Source organism: Peromyscus eremicus, chromosome 8a (genome assembly GCF_949786415.1).
Source record: "Peromyscus eremicus chromosome 8a, PerEre_H2_v1, whole genome shotgun sequence".
Classification (NCBI taxonomy): Eukaryota; Metazoa; Chordata; class Mammalia; order Rodentia; family Cricetidae; genus Peromyscus; species Peromyscus eremicus.
The window spans coordinates 75,892,626-75,919,370 of NC_081423.1; the positions used below are offsets into that span (position 1 = coordinate 75,892,626).

Consider the following 26,745-nt stretch of genomic DNA (forward strand, 5'->3'; position numbering starts at 1 on the left):
GAAACTACCTCATTGTTTTGATTATTATAATTTGTAAGTCTTAAAATCAGACAGTTTGAATCTTGTAGTTTCATTTTCTTTTTTTTCAAAAAAAATTAACATTTCAGGTCCTTTGTACTTTCATATAGATTTTAGAAACAGCTTGTTAATTTCCTGAGTGTTTTCCTGGACTTTGGTTTTGTTTGCTGATATAACCCAATTTTACCTCAGATTCGTGACACTCCTGCCTCAGCCTCTGGAATGATGGGATTACAAGTGTATACCATCATGCCTGAATTTTCTGAGATTGTGGCTGGGACCATATTAACTCATAATATACCTGGATGAAATCATTATTTTAATAGTATTGAGCTTTTTTATTCATGACTATGGCATACCTTTTTTTCCTTTAAGTAATTTCAACTTTTGATAGGAAATTTATATGTATATGCACATTAGATAAAAATAATTGAATACAAAATTAAAATAATATTTTTCCAACTGCCCCCCACAAATACAGAACTAGGAAATCACCTGTATAGATGGCGAGTTATATAAAATAGGCTCTAAATATTCTTTTCCACATGCATGATTGATTGTGAGTGACCTCAGAAATGCAGTCACTACAAGAGAACGAAGACTTTGCTGACACTGTTTTTCTCAAGATACTAGATATGACAAGGAGAATGAAACAAACATACAGAGTGTGTTTCAGGCCAGCATGAGCAAAATAGCATGACACTGTCTCAATGAGAAGGAGAGGAAGAGACTAAAATATGTGGTGAGCTCTTTGTGCTTGAAAGCAGGCTAGTCAAGAAGGCAAAAAGTAAGGAAAGAAGCTTAATTGCCTGTACCTTCTCATTCTGTGTGGACTGCCTTTGAGAAGCATGCCTTAATAAGTGTTGTCCTTACAAGTTTGACCCATCAGATGAGTCATCGTTTTGGTGGGGTTCAATAAAAGAGAAGATAAAGAACCGAATGAAATTCAGCATTATCCTCTTCTAGGAAGAGGGACCGTATTTACTCTAATGTCTACAAGGCAACTGATGTTGTCTCTTGCACTTGGGCTTTATCAAAACTCTGCTCAATTTGTACAACACTTGTACTGAATTTATAATGGAGAAATGTAAAGGAACAGCAATGAGATAAGGTGAAAGTAGTATTGAAGGGAGATTTTTAAAGACACAACATATGAAAAAGGGGGTTGGAAAGAATACTCAGTAGTTAAAAGTACTACTGTTGCAGAAGACTAAAGTCAGTGTCCAGCACCTATATCCAAAGGCTCACAATCATCTGTAACTCCACCTCAAAGGAAACCTGATGCCCTCTTCTGGCCCCCAAGAGCACTGCACTCACACGAACAAATTTGCATGCTTCCTGCTATGGCCACATGGGCATGTGCACACACATGCACATATACAATTAAAAATTTAAAAATATATGAGAATACACTCTTTAAAATATTGAAGATAAACAGCTTTAGCCTCATCCTATTTTTTTTCATCGATTTGGGAATAAGCAGTAGTAATGATTACTGTGCTCTGATTTACACATTCTTACTTAGTATTTCCTCACTGAGTTTTTATTTGGATTCAATGACAAATTTCACAGTTTACAAAAAAATATATATTAAGCCCAGGAAACACTTAAGAAATTATTATTTCTTTCAGAAAATGCTAGAAAAGAACTCAAACCCGAGGGGTCCGTTGTATTTATTGCCAGATTGCAAGTATAAGAGAATTGACCCTTGGATTTTTTTTATTAGAAATTATCTGGGTTGCCTAATTGCCAGTAATCATTTCTTTCTCTGTTTTTAAATGTAAATAACTTTGAAATTATATAATCTACCAGTACATTTTCATCCTGTCTTTGATTGATGTACTGTCTCTATGTGTGCCATGTAGAACCATTAGACACTTGCTAAGTACTCACGACCACAGTGTAACTTTTCATTTTATAAAGCATGTAGCAAAATTGTGTAGTTTGGGCTGTTCAGTTATAATCTCTACACTACTTGTTAGTAACTGTAAGACCTAAGGTAAATAGCAACTCTGTGATTGTTTTATAAGGTATTTATCTCACAGATACCTGATATGGTGGCTCAAATACGTGCCCTCCAAAATTGATCATCAATATACTTGTATGTGAGGTAGGCCTTTACAGGAGTAATTAAATCATAAGGATTCTACCTTCATGAATAGAGGGATTTACCCTTACAAAGGGATCAAGGGAAAGTAGTTTAATATGTTTTGCCCTCCCATCTCCTGTTAAGTAGGGGCGTAGAAAGAGGCTTCCCTCCAAATATGGAATGTCCTAACCTTGGCCTTCTCCCAGCCTTCAGGATTGTAAGAAATTATTTATAAATTTTGTGAGCTGTGTTATTTTGTGAAAGCATCACAAATGGACTAAGACAGGATGTAAATGGTTACTAATTGAGATAATTCATGCTAGGAACTCGTCAATGTATGGTCTATAGAAATTAATCAATACATATTTTAAGCTAATGAATTCAAGAGTTTACTTTTGAAGATACATTGTAACCAAGTAAAAATTAAACTTTTACAGTGGTAAAGGCAGGTTTAGGCAGAAAAAAGGGAATAATAATTATTTACTATCATTGGTCTTAAGGCAAAATGTAGTTGAAGCACAGCCTCTAGGCTTTTAGAAAAGCATCCATTATGCTTTTCAATTTAAAAACCATAACACTGTACTACAGTGCTTGATATATGGAAATCAACCACTTGATATTTGCATAATTCGTTAAGAAATGAAAGGACTGTGGTATCAAAACCCAGTCACCTTGTGTGGACTTCCAGAGAGAAAGCACTCCTGTTGGCAGCGAGCTTGGAGAACAGAAGGTGGGTCGCTGTCCGCGGTGCTGAACTCTCCCTAGGATGAATCTGTTCTTGTTTGGCAAACTGCTTTCTTCTCTCTCTGCTCAAAAATCCCTTTCATGCAGTCTACTTTCAAGGCACGGAGACAAACACTCCCCCATATGTTTCCCAAATGGGCTAATTCTCACCATCTCTGAATCTTTTAATGTTCTCAAGTCTCAATGTCTTTCCTGCTGAGCTTCAAAGTTCTCTACCTAAAAAATCATGGATTTATTTAATCTGAGCCTCGATTTTTAATGCGTTGGCCACCTGGAGTCCTTGGCTGTCAGAGACGGGGGAGAGAGAGAGAGAGAGAGAGAGAGAGAGAGAGAGAGAGAGAGAGAGAGAGAGAGAACCCTCGGCCACACCTCCTTCTTAAAGAGTAGGCAAGTCTGCCAGCGGTTCTTTTTTAGAATCCCCGGAGGCTGCAGAACCACACACTCTGGCTCCTGCAGTCAGCCAGCAGCTTTCCTTCCTCTCTCAGCACCCCCACCCCTCGCACCCCGCCGCCCCACTTCCCAGTACAAAGAATCTTTAGACTCCCTAGACTCCGTTCAAGAATCCGGGGAGCCCTCTGGTGTAGCTACTTTGACTCTTATGCCGCACCCTTAGATACCACACAGTCTGGATGCCTCATTCACTGTGTTCACTGGATCTAACTGTGCAGACAAACAACACGGTTTTTACCCCCACTTCCTTCCTTTCCACTTATCCACCCTTTCTATGCTTATTGGACTGAGGCTTACAGTGAAATGGCTTCTAAGCATCAGAAATTTAAAAGTACAAAAATATTCCCCGGGGTTGTGCGTGTGTTTGCTGTGTGTGTCCATCCGCGCTTATGCAAAACCTCCCAACGTCACACTTCGGTATCCGGAGAAGTGCCTCGAGAAATCCCAGATCTTTCCAGGGATTCCCTCTGCTCTACCCTCCTCTTTTCAGCACCCTAAAAGAGGTAGGTCTGGGGCTTTCGCCAACCACTCCTGCAGTGATAGCCGCACACAAATCTGCTGCAGTTTTTCCTCCACTGTTCGCTCCCACTCCTTTTAGGCAAACAGTCCGGAGCGCAGGGCTTCCGTGCATTTACCCTGCATCCGCACTGCATTCCCAGGCAGCCTTTCCCGAGCTAGACCTTCTGCGGACCGGCTGGCTCCGGTTCCGCCAGGGTGGTGGGTGGTGCTCTCGCCGCCCCCTCCTTCCCTTGGGACTCGGGAGAGCCGCGCGCTGGGCAAGAGTGCGCGCGCGCGGGCTTGCTGGGGAAATCTTCCCTGGAAGCTGCCGAGCGTCGCTGACCGAGAGTATCCCGGGGCCCTGCAAAAGCCACTAAAGCGTTAGAGAGCGTCTCTAAAGAAAAGCGGCGAATGAAATTTAAGAAGGGAAACCCGTTTCCCCGGCGGCCTGGTTTCCGATGGTATCGGATCCTCGCGTAGCTGATCCGGTAGGGACGCGCTTGACCGCCGCTGAAATCCGGACTTAGAGCGACGGTTGCGAGAGGAGGGAGGTGAGGGACTTGCGGGCGAGAGTTGCACCTGGTCTGGGAACCTGCAAAGAGAATTGTGGGGTGAGTAGCCTTTTTCTAGCATCCGAACGGGAAGAGGGAAAGGGGGAGGAGGGGGCAGGAGCGGGACGAAAAGGAGAGGGCAGGGAATGGATTATGAAAGAAAAAAAAAAATCCTTCAAATTCCGCTGCAGAGGGAGAAGGCACAGCACAATCCTCTAAGGATGAGTCCCGCACGGCTTTTCTGTGCGGAACGAGCAGCCGCGAAGTTCTTTTAAAGAGAAAAGAAACTCCAAGCTCCTGGAAGGGAACCGGGGCAGCCGGGTGGGGCGGAGCTCCAAGGCTGGTTCCTAGGGTCCAGCGGCCACCGTGGCCTGAAGTGCTGACGCCCGGCTCCTGCTCCTTATGGCCTCACCGCCCCACCCGGGACGGACTTTTGCCTCCGCCCCCCGGTGCCTAGAGGCCCGACTGACGTGGGGACTCCGGGTGGCGGCGCGGACGCTCACCTGGCGGAGCCTTCTCCTCCCTCTCCTCCTCCTGCCCCCGCCCCCACCTGCCCTCCTCCTCTCCGAGTGGGAAAGCGTCGGGATCCGTAGGCAAGGAAATAACGACCCCTGCAGTTGCATTGCGGAAAATCTCGGCGGCGGCGCTAGTTGCGGGCGATGGAAGCAAGGCAACTGCGGGGTCTGGGGAGCCCTGGAAAACAGCAGAAAAGCAGAAAGCGCGCGGGCAACGCGGGGAGCCAGTGAGCCTCCCGACGCGCCCCAGTCGCGAGAGCCCAACCTTGGGCTCGCCGTCCTGGAAGCAGCGCCCGAACCGGCCTGGAAGGCGGCTGGCGGCGAGCGGACTTGGGGAGCAGGGAGGGTCAACGGAGGCTGATGGTGACCCGTGTTTTCGGGCAATAATCCCCGCTTCTGTTTCTTTCTCTGTGTGCCGTGTCTCCTCCTCTCCCCCCTACCTCCGGAAGCAGGAGAACAGGCCAGATTGAAGCCAGCAGCCATCCTCTGACCATGCCCTGGTGAAGGGGGCGGACTTCGAGGGCAACTTGTCGCGGACTACCTGGGCTCAGCGAGCATACGGGAAGAGGCCAAGAGCCCGGAACTGCACTGCTCGGCCCGGTGGGGGGCTGTTGTCTATGTCTTCTTGGGGCGCCCGGCGGATCGGGGTCTCGGTTTTGCAGAAAGAGCCCAGTGCTGGTGGCTTCAGGTGGCTGACACCGCCACCACCGCCGTCGCCTCAAGTGCTGTTTCCACCGTTGGTGAGAGGAGCAGAGACGCAAGAGCGGGGAGACCTCCGAGGCAGAGAGGCATCGGACATGTGTCAGCACATCTGGGGAGCACATCCGAAGAGCCCGAGGGGAGATTTGCCAAAACAATTCAAACTGCGTTATTGATCGTGGGGGTGACTGCCTCTGGCCGGCTGTCGGGCGGGAGCGCGAGTGTGCGCTCTCTGGAGAGTGTGTGCGTGTGTGTATGTGTGTGCCGTGTCGGGCTCCCCCCTTCCCCCCTGTTTTCCCGTCGAGTGATGCACCTGGAATGAGAATCAGAGGATGGAAATAGTCTGGGAGGTGCTTTTTCTTCTTCAAGCCAATTTCATCGTCTGCATATCAGGTACGGGACGTGCTGGTGTCATGGGCGGGTGGTGTGTTCTATGGTGGTGTTTGAAATGTATGAGATTTTATCCCGTGTAGACTTAGGGCGGGAAGTGAGGAGGTGGTACGGCCCTTTTTCTTTCCGTGGCTTTTGCTATCTTCAGAATCAAAAACCTTCTAAACCCAAGGGTGTATGCACGGGCTTGTGTGTGTGTGTGTGTGTGTGTGTGTGTGTGTGTGTGTGTGTGTGTGTGTGTAGGTGTGTAGGTGTGCTGCTGTGGGTAAGATCTTTGTGGCGTCCTGGAAGGGAGAAGGGATGGAGACTGAAAAAGAAGAGGTAGATGGGTGTTGATTCTCAGCTTTCCTGGCTGAGAACTCTGGCGCCGAAATCTGAGCCTGGGCACCCCCCCACCCCCAACCCCTGGCTTCCAAAGTTCCCAAACTCAGTGGTTCCCGGCTGGCAAAATGGATGCAGAGCCTTGCTCTGGTATCTTAGGCACTTTAAAGAGACTGCAGGAAGATGCGGGACTGGGGAATACCAGGAGAGACTGAAGTGATGTGCAAGTCCTCTCCGCCTTCCCCAGATGTTGAAGAATGTATTGTGGTGTGTGAAATCCAGTGGCACAGCCCTCCCACCCTCAAACACACCTGAAGCAGTACAGTATTAGAAACACTGCTTTAGATTAAAGCCTTAATTCCCAGTAGCAAGGCTGTGCTGGCTCAGTGGTTGATCACAGGCTACTTGTGCTATCGTGTGTGTGTGTGTGTGTGTGTGTGTGTGTGTGTGTGTGTGTGTGTGTTTTCAAATAAGAATCCAGGGTGTTGAGGTGTCTGGGGTAGGGCTTGTACCTGCCTGTGCCTGAGTATTGTGTGTTGGGAGGAACTGTCATTTCCAAGATGTGTCTTTCTTGGTGCAGGAATTTAGGGTTGGAGGGAACTGTGTAGATATTCCCGGCTTTTGGCTCCTCCCATTGACCAGCACCCACTCCATTTCCCTTGCACCTGCCATTTAAGCACTCAGGGTGTAGCCCGTTTGCGGTTCTCCCTTCTGCCTGCATTCCCTCTGCAGAATTAGGGACTGAGCCAACTTCCCATGAAGTCTCCATAGGTAGATGAGCAGGAGCCCTGCCTCTGTGAGCAGATACACTTGGCCAGCATTGGAGTAAGACAGGTTTCCTGCCTCCTCCTTTAGCCCTTGCCAGTCTCCACCTCCTAAATCAGACTATTAAAAGCCCTTCTGTGTTTTCTTTACTTTGGACCCAGTTTTAAATACTGCTGTTTAATTTCAATCTTCTCTAAAGACGGAATGGGAATCTGTTATTTGAAATCATGTTTGGAGTTTGGCCACCCTACTAAGAAACATGCTGCTGTAATACTTTAGTGAGTTATATCCACATAGAAGACAAGAGAAGTCTGGGGTCACACACACACACACACACACACACACACACACACACACACTGGAAATTCTCTTACTCTATTGTGTATCTTCCAGTATAAGTATTAAGGTGACTCCTGAGGGTTTATGAGTCCTATGCCCAGGGATAGACTGGGTGGCATCTCATAAGACCACATTATTCATCTTTCACTCTATCTCTCCCTCTTTCTCTTGTTCCATATTATTTCATTCTCTTGAAAATATACTTTTCCTCCCTCTCTGTAGCATCATAAATCATTTTCAGAAGAGCCATCTAAGTTCCTGTAAGATTGGATAAAGTATAACATTCGGTGAGGGGCTGGGCTTAAGTATCCTCTTAGTCCCCAGCCTGGACCCTTAATCTTGCCTAGCAATGACGTGGGGGAGGGGAATCAGCTGAGCAGGAGTCTGTTTTTAGACTCAGAAAGAGTTATTAGTGGGATACCTGTCCTGGCTGCATTTGATTTGGTGTGTCAGCAGCTAAATTATTCAGATAGAAACACGAGGAGGAGGTTATTTCCACCCCAGAAGAAGTGTTATGGAGTATGTGGCCTTTCACATGTATTTACTAAATGGTCGTCATTGCAATGTAATGAGGGGGATAAAAGTGTAAGCAAAATGGGTAGCTTATTAGCTAAACAGAAAACTAGGTTACCACTCCAAGTGCTCAATTAAGGTCTGCATTGCTTTGCACTTCATGAAGATATGTAGGCAAAGATGCAGCATCCTCTGCTTTGTATTTACACATCACACATTTGACTTTAAAAGCCGGTTCTGCCTTTCTAGCCAAGGGGTTTTCCTCCTATCAGCACAACTGCATATCCAGTGAAGTTCATTTATATCTAAATTATGATTAGTGATATAATCATGACTCACAATTGCCACAGTTTGGGGACTTCAACTTTTTTTTTTTCTCTTCTCATCTGACAGCCTGAGGATGTGTTGGAATTTGATGTGCTAAGGTTGAATAATTGTGCCTTAGAGAGGGCTTAGTGGGTCTTTCATTTCTGTTTCCATGATTTGCAGTTTTAATTTACTCATGAATGAGTTTTACCAAAAGGAACAAAAATCCTCGGATCATGGAATTCACTATCATGCATTTTAAAATATAAATGGGGTGGGAGCACCTTTTCACCATCGTAGGGTGAGCCTCCTTGGCCAGTAAATGGGTGCTAATCCAATCCATACTACATTTCCAGACAGTGAAAGAGGATGCGTTGTTAGGCTTGACTTTAGTATTGAAGAGCATAAGGCTGGGGAAGGCCAGTAAAAATCTGCAGTGGGAACATTTTACAGGAGGAAAATACTGGTAGTAACTTTGCCTATGGAAGGTATGTGTAGTGGATTTCACTTGGTAGCCTTTGCTGTCAGGAACACTCTGGGCTTTGTAACTCAGCATTTTGTTAACCCAAGGTTCCCCCTCTCCTCTCTCTCTCTCTCTCTCTCTCTCTCTCTCTCTCTCTCTCTCTCTCTCTCTCTCTCTCACACACACACACACACACACACACACACACCAAGGAATTTTCCATCTGCATTATTTGGCTATGTCATATAAAATATAGGTACCTGGACTTGGTCTATTTGGTAGTTATGCTAAATATTCTGGTTGGCAAAGGGACTAAGAGCCCATTTGGCCAGAATTAGTTTGCTGCTGAGTAAGAATCATGCATATCTTCCACTGGAGGGATTATACCAATTTTGGCAAGTGAGTGACAGCACAACATGGCTTAAAAGGGAATGCTGTGGTCTGAGATCTCATTTGGCTAAAGATGTAAGGTAGCAGGGGTCTGTAGAGAGACCAGGGAGGGAAGAAGGGGGGAAGAGGGTTGACAGAGAGAAGAAAGGAGGGGAGGCAGAGAGAGAAAAGACAGTGAATATGCTTTCTCTCTGTGCCAGCTAGAGGACCATTCTGCAAAGGCAGCTTAGACCAATGAGAATGAATACTGAGAATCGGAAGGAGAAAATTTCCTGGTCAAAAGACAGCTGTCTGATTTGACTCCTGTGTTGTACTCCACTTCCCCACTTATGTGACTTCACTATGTGCCAGTTTGTTCACGGTAACAGCAATAACCCTTGTATTATGAGACACTATCACACATTTTAAATTTAATATGGATATTTTGATTTGTTCTTTTTTGAATTTGTGGAGGGTAATTTTATAGCCGGGGCAACCAAAATCCACAGAGAATTAGAGAACTCACATCCAGATCTGAGTAAAATTATCCATATATCATTTAAGTTTTAGTTCAAGACTTCTTTCAAGTTTGATTTTTTTCTATTTATTTGATTTTTTTAATTTTGATGTCTCTAATTGGAAAAATAAATTATGCTAAATGAATGTTTCTCTTCAAGAACTTGGAAGTCAAAGTTTAAGGCAATTATACTGTAAAGTTAGAAATCCTGGTAACATTTGAGTTGGACTTAAATCTGTCCATCAAACAAATGAAACTATTACCCAAGTACCTCAGTCATCTTTTAATCATCATTCATTATAAGCAAATACTTCTTCTCTAATCTAAAAACTAAATTTTTTTGTGTATAGAAAAGAAATAATAGTAGGGTTGTACATTATTACATGGATTAGATGAGATAATAAATGCTGTTTAATCATTTTTCATTTAACATAGTATCTGGCACCTAGCAAGCATACACTAATATCAACTATTATTTATTTTCTACAAGTGTAGTCGTATATAAATTTGATTCACACAGAGTAGAACTTGCTTTCTTCCATGTTGGCTTCATTAAAAGCAAAAAAGAACCATCAGTCAGGGACTAGGGAGATGACTCACTTGTTACAGTCCTTGCTGCATAAGCATGAATACCTGAGTTCAGACCTCCAGAACTCCTTGTAAAAGCACAGTGGCATACATTTGTATTTCCCATGTGAGAAAGTGAAACAAGCAGATCTCCTGAGCTCACAAGTAGGGAGCTTAGCTGAATCAGTGAGCCCCAGGTTCAGCGACAGACCTAGTCTCAAAAAATAAGGTGGAATGCCATTGAGGAAAGCACCCAATGCTGACCTCTGATGTCCACATGTGTGTATATAAGCACACACGTGCATATGAATACCTACATACATACTTACAACACACACACACACACACACACACACACACGTTTTGTAACATACAACATGAATCCCACTTTCAAGTTCTTGAGTTCCTTTGAGCTTGGTTCAGTTGTCTCTGTAGATTTCCCCATCATGATCTTGACCCCACCTTGCTCACATAATCCCTCTTCCCTTTGACTGGACTTCCAGAGCTCTGCTTGGTGCTTGGTTGTGGATCTCTGTATCTGCTTCCATCAGTTACTGGATGAAGGCTCTATGATGACAGTTAGGGTATTCACCAATCTGATTACCAGGGTAGGCCAGTTCAGGCTCCCTCACCACTATTGCTAGAAGTCTAATTTGGGGTTGTACTTGTGGATTCCTGCCTTGGACAAATCACAATTGTGTCTTGATTGACCTTCTCATGCAAGCAAGACAAACAGCATTAGATTTTAATGCATCACCAGGAATGTTCCCTACTCATTTCTTTTACTCAATATTAAGTGAGACGAGACTTGGGAAGTCTTAAGTATCACCTAGTCACTGTGTAGTGCTTATTTCCAAGATCAACAGGCTTTTCCACATTCTTTGTATGTGTTATAAATCAGTATAGACTCCTCTTTAAAGTTCCTCCAAATTAGAAAACTGTGTATACATTCACTATGACCTGAAATAGGATATTTGATTAAATAAAATTGAGCTCCTCTCCAACAGGCTGATTGTGTCATTAGCAATATGATGTCTTTAAATAATTTTCCTGTGTGATGTCACAGTCAATCATGGACAGATAAACATCATCCTAGATGAAAGTCTCAAAGCAGTGGAGAACCAGGTAGTAGGAAATCCCAAGAGGGGAAGAGAAATGTCCATATGGAGAACTCTTCCCTTAGGTAAAGAGAGATTGACTGACATATGAAGAAACCAGGACTGAACACTTTGTCTTATTACCTGCATTAAGTATTTTGTATTTGTATTTGAGATTTCAGTTCAGAAGAGAACCAAATGCCATAAGTTCTTAAAAAAAAAAAAAGAATACGGATGTCAAAAGGTTCACCCTACAATCCAACCCTACTCTAGTCACCTATATGGCATAGGCAATTGTCTCTACTTCTTATTCCTGGGTTCCTCATCTGTCAAACACAATTTTTATTTGCATTACCTATTTTTGTTTTGTTTTGTTTGTTTGTTTGTTTGGTTTTTGGTTTTATCAAGACAAGGTTTCTCTGTGTAGCTTTGTGCCTTTCCTGGATCTCGCTCTGTAGACCAGGCTGGCCTCAAACTCACAAAGATCTGCCTGCCTCTGCCTCCTGAGTGCTGGGATTAAAAGCATACGCCACCACCGCCCAGCTTTGTTTATTTTTTGAGACAAGGTTTCTCTGTATAGCTTTGGAGCCTGTCCAGGAACTCACTCTGTAGACCAGGCTGGCCTCAAACTCACAGAGATCTGCCTGCTTCTGCCTCCTGAGTGCTGGGATTAAAGGTGTGCGCCACTACTGCCCATCCTTGCATTGTCTATTTCTAAAGGATTGTTTAAGGCAACATCAGAAATGATAAAGGATCCCTCATGCTTTGCATAAGTCAAATGTTTATATTATTGGATGAGCCAAGATTAAAATACAGCCATAAAAGCAAAGTTGAGAGGCACACAGAGAATATGGAGTGATACAAAAATGATATGAAAATGCTTAATTGCTTAGATATAATTGTGTATAATGCATTAATATGTCTAATGTTAGAAAGCAGTAGGAATGAAACCTAATTGTCTAATATATGGTCTAAATACTATAGATGGAAAAATATGACAATGAAAGAAAATGAAAGTATTGGGTTGAGGTGAGAGTTTGGAATAAATGAAATGGAGATCACATTAATAAAAGGAGAGGACCATAAGTGAGTGGGTGCTCAGCAAGGACTACTACAATAGAAATACAAGATTTCTTTTGAGAGACACTGGGGTGTCAAGAAGAGCCTTCTTGGGAAACTAAAATACTAAAAAAAAAATACCATGTACAAATAAAATTTGGCATTCTCTTATGTGATGCTAATGCTATGTAGCATCACATTAATTCAATGAATTGAAATCATTTCATACTTGTTCATAATTCTAACTACTTTGGGTCTCAAGTTAGTGATGCCCACTTCTAGTTACTGCTGTACTTGGCATAGTTTGTACTTCTTTGAGGGTTTTATGATAGGGAGGGAGAGAGTTGAGCTTTCTCATCTGTATGGAGAAAGATGGAATTGACACTACTTGGGGCTGAAGTTACAACAAGGAAACTATAAGGATAACAAAACAGGATTGGTTGAATGCCTAACATAATGCCTGGAGTATAATAACCGAAGGCCAAATTGTGTGTGAGAGAGAATAGTATAAGCCATGGAGCAAACACAAGCCAACATGTGAAGTACAAATTTGTCAGCCACTCTCTGGAAGGTCATTACCTGGTAGTATTGGAGAAGTAAAGTAGGCTCAGTAGGCCTCCCTTTCCTCATCTGTAAAGTGAAGATTGAAGAAACACACATACAATCTGCCTTTGTGCCTGGCATGCAGTAGTTGCATGGTGAATTGAAGCTATCCCCCACAAATAACCATATTCATCATGACTGATATCAATAATAACCATTGCTGCTAATATTGGAAATGGTTTCTGTAAATGCCAAGTAATCCTTCAGCCATTTTCTCTGTTCAATAGCATTATATACAATATATATAATGTGTATATATAATATACACACACACATATATACACATACATATATGTAGCAAAAATGAACAATGCCTGGTTCTGAGTATTTTATAAGATAATGCATTCTGCACAATAGAGATTTAGAAACTATACTGAGAGTGTGAAGGAAAAGCAGTTGGCTCTTGGTGTATGTAAGCGAGGAAGGGAAAGATTTATAAAGATGAAAATATTTGAGCTAGGAGAAAATACATGGGATTTCAAAGTAAAGGGCAAGAGGGAAGAGGAAAACCACAAGGAAATAATAATATGTTCATAGCACAAAGCAAAAATGTCAAAAGTGCAGTGAACTGGGCATATGAACTCAAGGGATTGGAATAATTGACTGGAGCTAAGGTTACAAACTAACCTGCAGTCTCAATGAAGGTCTCTCAAGCTGAGACGAGATGTTGAGACCTTAGTACTTTTGTTACAGGAAGCTCAGGAAAATCATGTAATTGGATTTGTTTGTGACTTAATAAAATACGTTTGTACTTTTAATGTAGGAAGCAACAGCTTAGAAACCAAAAACCCTCTTCATTTCTTACCACCTTTATTCTTGATGATAGAACCCACAAAATTATCTTTTTCTAAATCCCAGCCAGAGCTATATAGTGAGTCCAAGTCTTAAACAAAACAAACAAACCACCACCAGCAACAACAACAACAAAATCCCTATCCTTCTGAATCAGTTAGACCAGTAGGGAGCATTCTGAGTGGCAGGCCAAACATAGGAGTCGTATCCTAACACTTGGGACCCAGCCTTACCTTGATTTTTAACCCTTCGTATTTTCATCTTTAACAAATGAAAATATCTCGATTTTGTGCTTGAATAATAATGACTGTATTTGTTAACTAGCTGGATGCAGGCAAAGAGGAACTACATACATGTGCATTTGTGTTGTGAAGAATAGCCTTATGCCCCACTGCCAATGCCTCCCTTGCATGAAAGAGATGATCAAGTCACTACCCAATATTCTGCAGCAGTTTTACCTAACTATACTATGTGTAAAGCTTGTTTGCAGCATATTTTCTGTTCACTTTGGAAAACATGTTTATGATCCACTAAATTATATACCTATTATACCCTTTCAAAGGTACAGTTACTATGGAGAGGATAGATAGGTAGGTAGGTAGATAGATAGATAGATAGATAGATAGATAGATAGATAGATAGATACAGATACACAGACCTCAAATGAAAATAGTGTTATTCATTCACCTAGTCACACAAAGTTTATTGAAAGAGCCCTAATGTTTCCAGACACTTGGAATCAGAATAAATAAAATACTGAAATTTCCCTCTAAGAACTTATTAATTAGTAAGAGATGATTTTTAGGTATTAGTAATTTATAAAACAATGTGATAAATATTGTAATAAGGATAAAGAAAGTGAGAACAGAGAAGGAATATCTGACTCATTTAGCAGCAGCTGGGAAGGGAAGGAAGAAGAGAATAGGTACCCTTACGATGCTTGTATTGAGCCTTGATGTTAAGTGTTGGCTTGGAAGATTTGTGCTGATTAATCAGGAGGAGTGAGATGGAACAGTGGTCATAGGAACCAGCATCTGCAAGAGCAGAGCAACAAGAGACAGGTCGCCTTGAGTTCAGTGGGTGTCACAAGGGTAATATGACACCTAGAGAGTGGAGTGTGAGGACAAGGTCAAGAAGGAAATGTGTTCAGGAAGTATGGCTTCAGCAACAGCAACATTTTGTAAATAATGCCAGAGAAGACTGCCTTGTGCCTCTCTGTGTCACAAAGGTCTCCATTGGAGACCCAGGAGGGTATGGTGTTTGATCATTCACTTTAATAGAAACAGACCACTCAAGTAAATGCTTGTGACAGTGGTCTAGCCACGCTCCATTTGGCTGAGATCACTAAGCATTTTCCAATGTTGTCTCTGGTTCCAGGTGGCTTCCCAGAAGCTTTTGAAGAAACTCGGGTACAGATTACAGAGTTTAATCTCCTTCTGCAATTTATTGCTCCGCTTCTCTACTTTAGGGAAAATAGCCAGAAACCTGTTGGCTTATCCTGGGTCTTGCAATGTTTGAAGTTTCATCTAATTTGCTTTGTTATTGAACATTTCTTTCTTTCTTTTTAATCTTGCTGCTTTCATCTCAAGTAATTTTAAGCATAACTTTAAAGGATCTCCAGCATGCAGAGTTTTTTTTGTTTGGGGGGTGGGGAGATCTTCCAGTCATGAGAAATAGTCTGGGACCACCATAATTGCTCTTTATTAGCAGGATTGGCCTGTTAATAGGGTATCCAGGCTTTGGGGTTGATTACATTTGCATGAAGGAACCATCAGATGGCAGGGGAGAGATTATCCATAGTTATGGAGGAGACAGCCTACAAATGTCTTTGCCTCCTGGTCTGGGAGAGGTGACACTTTTGTCATAGCAGATGCAGAATTCATCCTTAACTCTGTCCAATACTTCATGCCCGGTGGCTAAAGGAGCTGGCAGTAGGAAATGAAGCTTGTGACTTTCAGTTCAGTTTTCCAGAGCCAAGTTTTGCTGGCTTAGCAACACATTTGGCAGTGATGTCAGAGTTGGAATAAACACATTTACTGGAGGATATGAGTCAACACATTCCCATTCTTCTCCTCCTCTCTGTGTCCTCACTACATGCACTGCTACCTTTTACCTTCAGTGAAAATAATCCTGATGGCAGCACTTACTGAGTGAGCCCAGCCCTTTCCTCTGAGGTTGGGACTAGCAATCAATGACTCCTAGGGCTCTAGAAATCAATGCATAAGGAAGCATATCTATAGCAGGTGTTCGCTTTGGTTTTTCCCAGTGTTTAATGTGTTTGTCCATTCATAAATGAAAGCTAACAAAAGGATGCCTCTTGTGAGGTGGGCAGTGGTCCAGGCATGTGGTAAAAGGTAGCAAACAAAAATCTTGTTCTTGGTCCCTGCAGAATGTCCATGCAATGATATACCAACACTGTAGCTTGCATTTCCCATGGCCCAGCCGATGCCTGGCATTTAGAAGATGTTCAATAATAAACAAATCAATTAATACATAAATGAGTAGAAAGGAGTGGTTTAGACTTCTAAACGTCATATGAGAATAAGAAATGAGAACTAACGCAGTAGGGATGGGAGGCAAATGAAACACTTGTGTCAGCCACCCTCTTGCTTCTGCAGCAGGCAGATTTTCCAATGTGCGAGGACTTAGAGGAAAAAGGAGCAACCTGTTGGATAGTTTGCTGTTTCTTTCTCAAAATGAACACAAAGTTTCACTGGACTAACCATCTTTATTTGAGGCGGGCATTCAGGTTTGCTTAAGATGTATTCCAACTCTTCTGTATTCTATGACACCATACTAAAGACATGAACTCCTGGTCCATGGATTCAGTAGTGTTCCTTTCTTTGTGTCCTCTCTGTCCCGGATAGAGGATTTTGCATGATATGCTGTGTTTTCCATCATGAGAGAAAACAGTCCATCAGGGAGCTCACTGTCTTTCAGTTAGAACTCTACTGGAGTGTTCAAAGGAAAGGTCCCTGTCCTTGAGTCTTGATACAGATAACTACAGGAAATGTCTCTGATAGTTATGGTGTTTCCAGATTTATGTAAAAAGAAATGTTACTTGTCATGCTATTTTTCCACACTGCCATGTCTAAATACCTGATGAAAGTAACTTAAGGAGAGAGTAGTTTATTTTGGCTCATGGTTCTGGGACACAGTCCACCCAGGCTGGGATGCCATGGAAACATCTGTAGCCTGGAACCAGAAAACAGTCAATGCTGGTGCCCAGCTTGCTTTCTCCTTGTTATTAAGCATGATCCTTCCACCCATGGGCCAGTGCTGTCCTTATTCAGAGTGGGGGCCTTCCACCTCAGTTAACCCAGTCTTTAAATGCTCCCTCACACCCCCAGAGGTTTTTGTTCTAGATGATTCTAAATCTTGTCATGTTGATAGTCAGCATTAGCCATCACATGTATTCTCTGGCTTTTTGTAAAGAAGAACAACTACTTCTCACCGGAAAAAAAGAACCAGCAAAAGCCTGGAACCTGAAGTAACAGAGTGGAGCTGCTGTTTTGGGCAGACATTCTCCTCCTCTGATTGATCTTAGTAAGTGTGTGGAAATGGATCACTTGGATAATTCCTGTTTTGTTTCCTTGCTATTTAATTCTAGAGAAGAGGGTAGATTAGAGACGAAATGTTATTTTTGTTAGCTTCTGGTCCCATGAGTACATGTTTGAAAATTACACTTGGTCAGGAGGTAAAGTATCTAAGGGCATTCTTGTTCCATTGCTTAACCCTGGGTCTGAATAGTGATGTGTTATTTGCCATCTAATTCACCATAATAACCGAGCTCTCAGCTGCTGTGACTCAAACCCCTATAGAATAAAATACAAAGTGGGAAAGTCATTTTTTTTTCCTGTGTAACAAGTCCCATCCATGATTTTCCCTTTTGGAGAAGTACTTTCTTGCTTTTTAGTTAGTATTAGTGCAATGCTGTGCCTAAGTGACAGCTACCTGCAGTCTCAGGAATATGAGTGGGTGTGGCCTTTGATGTTCTTTCTCTTGCTTTTGAAATTGCTGGGGCTAGAGTTTGACTGTGTCAAATAAAGTGTTGTATGGTTCTACAGTTACAGGTAAGACATGTTGAGTAAACTAATGGGTGAATGCTGTGCTAAGCATCTACTATTTAGGCTAATTGTGTATTCAAACGAGATGCTCTCCCTTCATTCTGTTGCCTGCAAGACTGGGGATTACAGAAGTGCTTTGCAGCCACAAACTTGATTAACACTGTGACTCACTGGGTTTATTTTAATGCTAATAGTGTAAGAGTATCAAAAAATTTTAAGAAAAGATATTTGTTGCCCTATAGACAAAATTTTTATTTACTCAAGTCTGAAGTTACAACTTTCCGACCTTAAAATATATGAACTTTTAAAAACTTTATGTCTCAAGTATTTTCTCATGGGTCTTCTTTATAGGAAATCTTGGATTCAGATAAATCCCATAGTCAGTAATACAACACTTAGAAGCTTCTTGCTCACATAAATTGTTCAGCTGGCGTCAACATGTATGTGTGGCAGCTTGGGTAGCCTAGCTTTTCACTCAGTGCTGTGGGATGTTCTGTATGTCAAATGTGTTGCTCTGATTGGTTAATAAATAAAACACTGATTGGCCAGTACCCAGGCAAGAAGTATAGGTGGGACAAAGAGAATTCGGGGAAGTGGAAGGTTGAGTCAGAGAGCCGCTGCGAGCCGCTGCCATTCGCCGCCATAAAAAGCGAGATGTAAGGTACTGGTAAGCCACAAGCCACGTGGCAACTTATAGACTAATAGATATGGGTTAATTTAAGATATAAGAACTAGATAACAAGAAGCCTGCTGCGGCCATACAGTTTGTAAGCAGTATAAGTCTCTGTGTGTTTACTTGGTTGGGTCTGAGTGGCTGTGGGACTGGCAGGTGAAAGAGATTTATCCTGACCATGGGCCAGGCAGGAAAACTCTAGCTTCAACCCAGCAGCAAAGGGCAAAGGTTTGTTGAACAGTTAATGTCTGAGTTAGAGTTTCATTGCTGTGAAGAGACACTATGACCACAGCAACTCTTACAAAGTAAAACATTTAATTGGGGCTGGCTTACAGTGCAGAGGTTTAGCCCATTGTCTTCTATGGAAGGAAGCATGACTGCACACAGGCGGACTGGAGAGGTAGCTGAGAGTTCTACATCTGGACTGGTACATAGTAAGAAGAGAGAACTACACTGGGCCTGGCATGGGCTTCTGAAACCCTAAAGCCCAGTGACACACCTCCTCCAACAAGGCTGCACCTTCCAATTGTGACACTCCCTATGAGTCTATGGGGTCCGTTTTCATTCAAACTACCACAGTTAGCTATTACCATAGTATTTCTTGTTAGATTTTTATAATAATCTATGCATCTAAAACAGTGTCTTTTAATAATTATTTTCCATTATTTGGTGACATGCTGTTTCTAGTTTATACCTTTTTTTGCTAGCTTCTTATATCTATATATGATTGTTTCTGTTGAATTATTTCTTTAAAATAATTCTAACCAATCGTTATTTCTCACTCATGAAATTTCATCTGGTTTTGCCATGATATTCTGATGTGTAAACTGTTTATAAGGTTCTAGATGTACACCAAATTTGTGTATACAGTATGGTGAACTCCCATAGTTAATTTTAACAATGATAACCACTGCCTTGAAAGTTATTTAATCAAAATTGAATAGCTCTGGCATTAAGATGCTACTGTAATTCACAAGTCACACCAGAGACAGAAAACAGCACATCAGACTACATGCCTCCCTTGGGTCTAGAAGTTTGAGACTTGGGTAATATTCCTGGTGCATATTTTTATTAAGTTACTGAGGGCAAGAGAATAAGCTGATTTGCAGAAAATATTATTGGGATGGGAGTTAGGACCTGACATAATTACTGTTAGCCTCCTAGCTCTGTATGGTGACATCAGTCACCCACCACTGCTTTGATTCTTAGTGTTCTTTTAAATCAGGATCCTATTCTACCTAACTTGGGCACTGTAGAGTACTAAGAGGATTTTGCAGAAAGTTTTGGTTGATGCTAAACTTCTCCAGTTCTTAAAAAGCCAAAGTAGCAAGATTTAGAGTGTAGAAAGATCTCTCTTCTGTGTGTATGGAGGGGGTGAGATATGATGACTGTGCGTGTGTGTGTGTGTGTGTGTGTGTGTGTGTGTGTGTGTGTTGGTGTGTGTGAATGAGGGCATTTACATGCCATGACACACATGGTGTGAAGGTCAAAAGACAAGCTGGAGTACTAGTCCTCACTTTCCACTTGGTTTGAGACAGAGTCTTTTAATGTTTTTCTGCTCCCTATGCCAGGCTAGCTGGCCCTCAAACTTCAGGTGATTCTCCTGCCTCCACCTCCCATCTCCCCATGGGAGTGCCATTGTTATTGACATGTGTACTACCTGGCCAGACTTGATGTGGTTCTGAGGATTTGAACTCATGTCCTTGTGTTTGTACTGTAGCAAACACTGTTACCCATTGGCCCATTCTCTCAGCCCCTGGCAAAACCATGAGACTGTATACAGAAAAGTGACAATGACTTCTTAAATGGGAAAGCACGAGGTAGGAATTTTAAGAGCATAGCCTAAACTAGATTTGTAGAATGGTAACATTGTAGCCTCTTAGCAAGACCCTGGTGAATAACCTAAGAATATATACTACTGCTACATAAAAAATATTTGTTGAAAACTTTGTATATTCTTTTTTTTTCTAATTAACTCTCAATTCTGTTGATATTGTGTGGCCTCATCACTGAGTAAGTCTCATGACCTCATTTGTGAACTGGAGTTGATATAATCTGTCTGTGATGTTAAGGGAGATTGACATTTCAAAGATGTAGCATGCTGCTTGAGCTATAGATTGCACTTGGTACATGGGAGATTTGGCTAATTGTTACCGTGGAAGCTAAAAGAACAAAAGACACATTGGATAAAATTAGGAATTTGGCAATATTGTGTAAAACATGGGGATTAAATGAGCCAATGCATTTGAAAGTATTTAGCACAATGCCTGTGCATAGCACATAATCAGTTAAGGTTGGTTGAATATGATTCACTTAGGGAAATTAGGATGTTTGAGGAATAATTTAAAGGTAAGAAGAGGAGGGACAATCATCGTTTTCCATAGAATGATCTTAAGAGACAGTTTCCTGGGTCTAACCCACATTTTTCTTTATTTCTGTCTATTTAATGAACACATTTTTAGTTTTAACTACACTTTAAACTTATCAAGGTTTCTAATGTGTGTGATCTTGTGTCACCCTCTACAAACCTGACTTTGGCAGGAGAGGCATAAGCAGAACCCTGGTTCAAAGAAATTTTGTACTGTTTTATTATTATTATTATTATTATTACTATTATTATTATTATTATTATTATTATATTTAGTAAATGTTGACTTGTTGGCTGGAGCAATAAAGAAATTAAGTGTCATACGCCAACCCGTTTTCAATAGAAAATAGAATGATTGACCTCACGTGCTCGAAGACTGTCACTCACTTTTACTGCAAACTAACTGCTCTATTTCCGTTCATGGCTCAGTCCTGCCGGCTTTCTCTAAGTATGAATTTGTGCACATGGCAACCTTAACCATGTTTTCTTCCATCGGTTTGCAAATGAAAACATAGCTTTGATTTGTGTTTAATACTCACTTGGGAGAAGGATTTTTAAAATGATAATTAAATGCTGAGCTAGTGCTGGCATTGTGACATGGTTCATTTTTTAATATTAGGCCTGAAAAATTTAGCAAAAAGGCATAAAAGGAAAACCAACAAGAAATAGGACGGTTGATAAATGCTGCCTGTGTTGATGTTAAGTAAAGACAAGTAAACTGTGGCCTGAGTATTTCTCTAGGGAGCCTGTTTTAGAGATTTTTCTGAACATTTAGGCTCTGTGTGAGATTTTTTTCCTCCAATCACATTGGCAGAGGCTGGATTACAACTGAGGATGCAGAGACTAATGGACTGCTAGGACTAATCCACTAAACCTCTACTCCTGTTTCCCTTAAATTGATTGAACTTAGGGAAGCTGCAGACAGACCCACACCAACTATCCTGGTGTCAGACCTGCATGATTTAATGAGTTCCGAGAGCGTTAAAGGACATGCAAGTCAGGACCAGGGAACGCCATACAATATTATCGCCTTATTATCTTAGTAATTATTTACTAAATCTCAAAGTTTTCTTCCATCATCTTAATTTTTTAAAAAAGAATGCTTTTCACATCCATAAATCTAAACTTAATAGTACTGGGGATGAAGAGATGGCTCAGTGGTGATGAACATTCACTCCTCCTGCAAAGAAACCAAATTAGGCTCCCAGCACTCACCTCAGGTGGCTCAAAACTACCTGTGATTCCAGCATTCGGGAGGGATCTGATGTCTCTGGTTTCTGTAGGTACCCGCACTCATGTGCATATACCCCACCACACACACACACACACACACACACACACACACACACACACACATACACTTTATTAAAAACAAAAATAATTCTTTAATAGCACCAATATAACCCAAGTTTAAATAACTTAAAGTGTTGTAACCAATCCAGCTACTGTGAATATTTTAAGTTGTTTTCAAAATTGTGTATGATAAATATATTGTTTATGTTCAGTGAAATCACATCCACCAAAAATAGAGATAAAATAGTGTGAAATATATTATATGCTCACATAGGATATGACGATGATAAAAACCACAATTTTATGCTAACATACTGTGCTTCTGTTGGATGAACTATGATGAATCTATAAATTTAAAATCTCTTAAAAATGGACATTAAAATAATTATTAATGGATGTGAACCTGTGTGTACAAGAAGTGTGTGAGGAGAGTACTTGTGTCATGCCCCCCTTGTGGAGGTCAGAGGACAATTTTGTGAAGTTAGTTCTCTCTGTCTACTTTTGTATGGATAGGTTCCAGGAACTGAATTCAGATCCCTAGGCTTGTGCAGTAAGCACCTTTAACCACTGAGCCATCTGTCTGTCCCTAAAATCTTTCCTTATTAATCCAGCACCCCTAAAAATAATTAGTAGAGTTATAAAAATATATGAAATGTGGTCATAATATTGGAGACCTAGACTAGGAGGAATACTGTAATTCAAAAAGAAATGATTTGGAAATGAGTTTTTTAAATGTTTTGTTTATGCATACACAGAAATATGCTTCTGTGGACTGAAAAGCGATATCATTTGTACCCAGAATGATGTTGCAGTAGGATTACTCCTACACTATGCCTCATAGAAGCTGTCAGGCTTTGGGGGAGTTAACTTCTGTATCATCTTAGTTTCCTAATCTATAGAATGGGGTTAAAATAACTGTTTCATTGAGCTGCTTTTCATAAGTGTTAAAGGACCTATGAGATAAGGTGCTTAGTACCATGATCAGACAGATCATGGTTCATAAATGGGGCTGGTTTGTAGCTTCACAGTACTAGTAAGATGCAGCCACCACGGCTTCTCTGGAGACACAGAGGGTTCTCTGCTTGACTTATAGGGACCACATTTCTAGAATATTTTAGTTCCTTCTCCTGCCACTGAAATAAATAGATGATGGATAGATAGATAGATAGATAGATAGATAGATAGATAGATAGATAGATGATAAAAAAAGAAGACAAGAGAAAAAAAAGCATTCACATCCTCAAGACAGACATCAACTTTTCTCCAGGGTGTCAGCTCACAGAAAGATACCTGTCTCTGCTTGTTCTGGATTTTGTTGTTGTTTAACTTTGTTTGGACACATTTGAATCTCACATGGGCCTAGCCCACGCATTCTCTGTGACCATCCAAAGTCTCTTTCTCTCTAAAAGTAGTGATTTCTACCTCCTCAATGCCCAGTTGTGCTTACCATCTCCAGTAAGCCTATCCCTTGTCTTTCTCCCTGTGGTAGATGAAAGTTCATCCTGGTCAGTATTTATTTAAGGTTCATATATTTCTTCCCCTAAAACCAAGTAAAGACTACTGATTGAATTTCCTTCTCAGTTCAGTACTATACCTTCTCCTACATCCTTCCAAGTCTGCCTGATGATTTAAGTTGTAGTTCTTTTCTCCTGACTCACCAAATTCCTTGTAGAGATACTATATCACTTGAGCTCAGCAAACAATAACCTGGTCCACTGCCTTGCTTAGTGGAGTTATTACATCACAGCTAAGTTCTTATAGTACTGAACAAAGTTGAGAAGTTGCAACATTGACCATATTGCCTGCAGAACTTAAATCATATATTCTCAGGCCCTTGACAGAAAAGGTGTAGGAATCCACCTTCCATATAGTTGTTACAGAAACACTTTGAGGCTTAAAGTATTGAAGGACTGAAGTCTATTGTGGGGAAGATACAGAGGAGAAGATCAGTTCATGGCTACTGGAGCATGTAGTCAAGGCTGTTCACATCATGCTAGATCAAGAAACAGAGTATGATTGGAATCAGGGGCCAGGTAAAACTTTCAAAGGTCTGCCCTTAGTAATCTACCTCCTCTAGTTAAGCTCCTCCTTGTAATTCCACAACCTCCTGAAATGGAGCCAGTCAGGGAAGAAGCATGCAAAATATGAGCCCAAAAGGAACATTTCAGATTCAAACTATAACAACAGTAGTTGATCCAAATGCTCCCAAGAGATGTAAGAATGAACCCAATACCTAGATAGTCCACTTTCTTCAATAAAGTATTGGTTAAGTTTTAGATGAAATACTCAAACTTTATCAAGCTTTTCTAGGCTTTAGGAGCCTCAGAATGCCATCTTGTGAGCCCACTTTGGCAGCTTTTACCTCCCAGAGCGACTTACCAAGCACAAGTTAGCATCAGAAATCCAAAAGAGATCTTCTGCTTTCTGCTGCCTTGGATCTAGATGCCTGCTTTGTTATTGAAGGAGCTTTGGGTTGCTCTGGTCCTGCCCCCAGGAAACATTCTGGTGGGATTCATCCTTCTCAGGGGGTTATTGGAATGCCAGTTCATCAGGGAGCAGCGGGCTTTCTGAAACTACTATTGTGCTGTTAGCTTTAAAAAAAAAATATTAACCCTGGTCTTTTGAGAGTGAAGGTCAGACCACATTCAGAAATGGGAGTCACCTGGAGAATAAGCATTTTATAAATAACAGCCTGAAAAATCAAACCTGGTGAAATCCCCTGGTGACCAAGACAGTCCAGACTCACAGCCCAGGCCATGAGCAGCCCCTGTCCTTGCACTGAATCAAGTTGAATGAGCCTTTCGGGTCTCTGGGAAATGATTGTGGCTCTTCCTGAACACACGGGGGAAATCGAAGTCAAGTGGCTTAGGCTGACCATGGAGAAGGGTTCTGGCAAGGACTCTCAGCAGCCAGAGCTCCAACCCTCTTAGTCTCAGAATGTGAAATCTTAAAGCAGAAGTACTTTAAAGCAGAAGCTGCCAGATGACAGACTCATAACCAGAGCCAGCCCATGGCCCGTTTCATACGAAGGAAGGAGTGGCATTTCATTCCAGAATGGTTTTGTAAAAATTGTCAAAAACTACTTAGTGACACATACACATTTATAATACAAAATTCCAGAACATAAATAAAAATTTACTGTAACACACCTTTATTTATTTATGTATTGTCTCTCATCCGTGGCTACTCTCACAGTGGACTACAAAGAAAGGGCCAATATTCACAAAGGAGCCCAGTCATTTTTTTTTTTAATTTTTAAAAAATTATTTGCTGTTCAGGCCCTTTGCAGAGAATATTTGCAAACAATTTGCTCTAGAGAATATATAGCAATTAAAAACAGTTGTATAGAAGCATACTATAAATAAAATAAAATGTGACTATTTTGTCTTCTGTTCGAGGAGCTTGGAAAAAGCAAATGTTCCCTTAGCCACCATCACTGTAGGATATAGAATATTCTATCACTCCCAGATTCTCCTCTTCTTTTGTATTTTTTTTTCTTTTTGTACCCCTGCTCTATGGCAATCAAGATTCTGATCTCTGTCACTAGAAATAGTTTTATGGTGTTTATTTACAGAGCCTTTCAGAAGGCTGGGGACTGCTGAAGGGGGTTTGTAGGGAGGTGTGAAAACATGAAGTTGATTTTATCCTTCCATTTGATAATTTCTCAATTCACTCCAAACACCCGTTTCAAACAGCCACTTTGCTGTAATAGTAGAAGCTAACAGACACTGGACAAAGAGCTCTCTACTTATACCATTAAATCCTTTAACCCACTGAGGCCTTTCTAACTCATGATCCACTTTGACTGTTAAAGAACACGCATTCATTTAAATGCCCCCAGAAGCCACATAGCTTGCACTCAGAGTAATTAAAGGCTAAGTCTGAGCCTGCACTCTGTACTCCTGACGAGGTGGTAGGCTCTGGGTAAGTGACCTCCTTCTGCACCGCGGCTTTCTACTTTGTAAACTGGAAATAAAAAAAATAACTAGTTGACGGAGTTCAGGGGTGGTAGTGGCTCAATTAGCAAGCACTTGCTTTGCAAGCAAAAGGACTTGATTTTGATTCTCAGAACCCATGTGAAAAGGCCAGACATAGGGGGCATGCACTTGTAATTCTAGTGCTGGGGAAGTGGAAACAGACTTCTGGATCTTGCTGACCAACTATCCTACTTGGTGAGTCCCAGGTCCATGAAGGACCCTGTCTGAAAAAGCAAGGTGGCATTGCTAAGGAACCACACCCAAAGTTGACATCTGGCCTCCACATATATGTGCATACATGTTCATGTGTGCCTACCCCATAGACACATTCACACGCATACAATATAAATAAATAGCCACTTCACCAATGTTGAGAGAAGAGAGAGATGCCTAGTTTAATTTAACAAACAAAAAGCATGTGTCTTTTAAAGGTTAAGCTAAGATTTGGCCTCTGCCCTATCTGAATCTACAGTCTGAGCTTTGTCACTATGCCACAACTGATCTCATGTTTCCTACAAGCTGACTTGTGGGAGCATCAACATTTTATAGAAGAGTGAATTTCAAAGAGGTTGAATAATTGGTCCAGTCATTCAACAGCTGACTTCTAGAGTCAGAGTTTGAGCCAAGCTCTTTTTAAAACATTTGTGTGCTTATTTATTTGGCAGTTTCATACATGTGTATAGTGAACTTTTAGTCATATTT

The 26,745-nt window shown here is 41.5% G+C and overlaps 1 protein-coding gene across 1 annotated transcript in view; it reads left to right on the top strand.

The window, feature by feature from the left end:
- Positions 1 to 4,833: 4,833 nt before the first annotated feature.
- Positions 4,834 to 26,745, top strand: part of Ca10 (carbonic anhydrase 10) — a 513,556-nt gene continuing 491,644 nt past the window's right edge. The window contains exon 1 of the mRNA XM_059269621.1: positions 4,834 to 5,957. Within this exon, the coding sequence (XP_059125604.1) occupies positions 5,897 to 5,957 (61 nt within the window). The 5' untranslated portion in view covers positions 4,834 to 5,896. The remainder of the gene's footprint in view (positions 5,958 to 26,745) is intronic.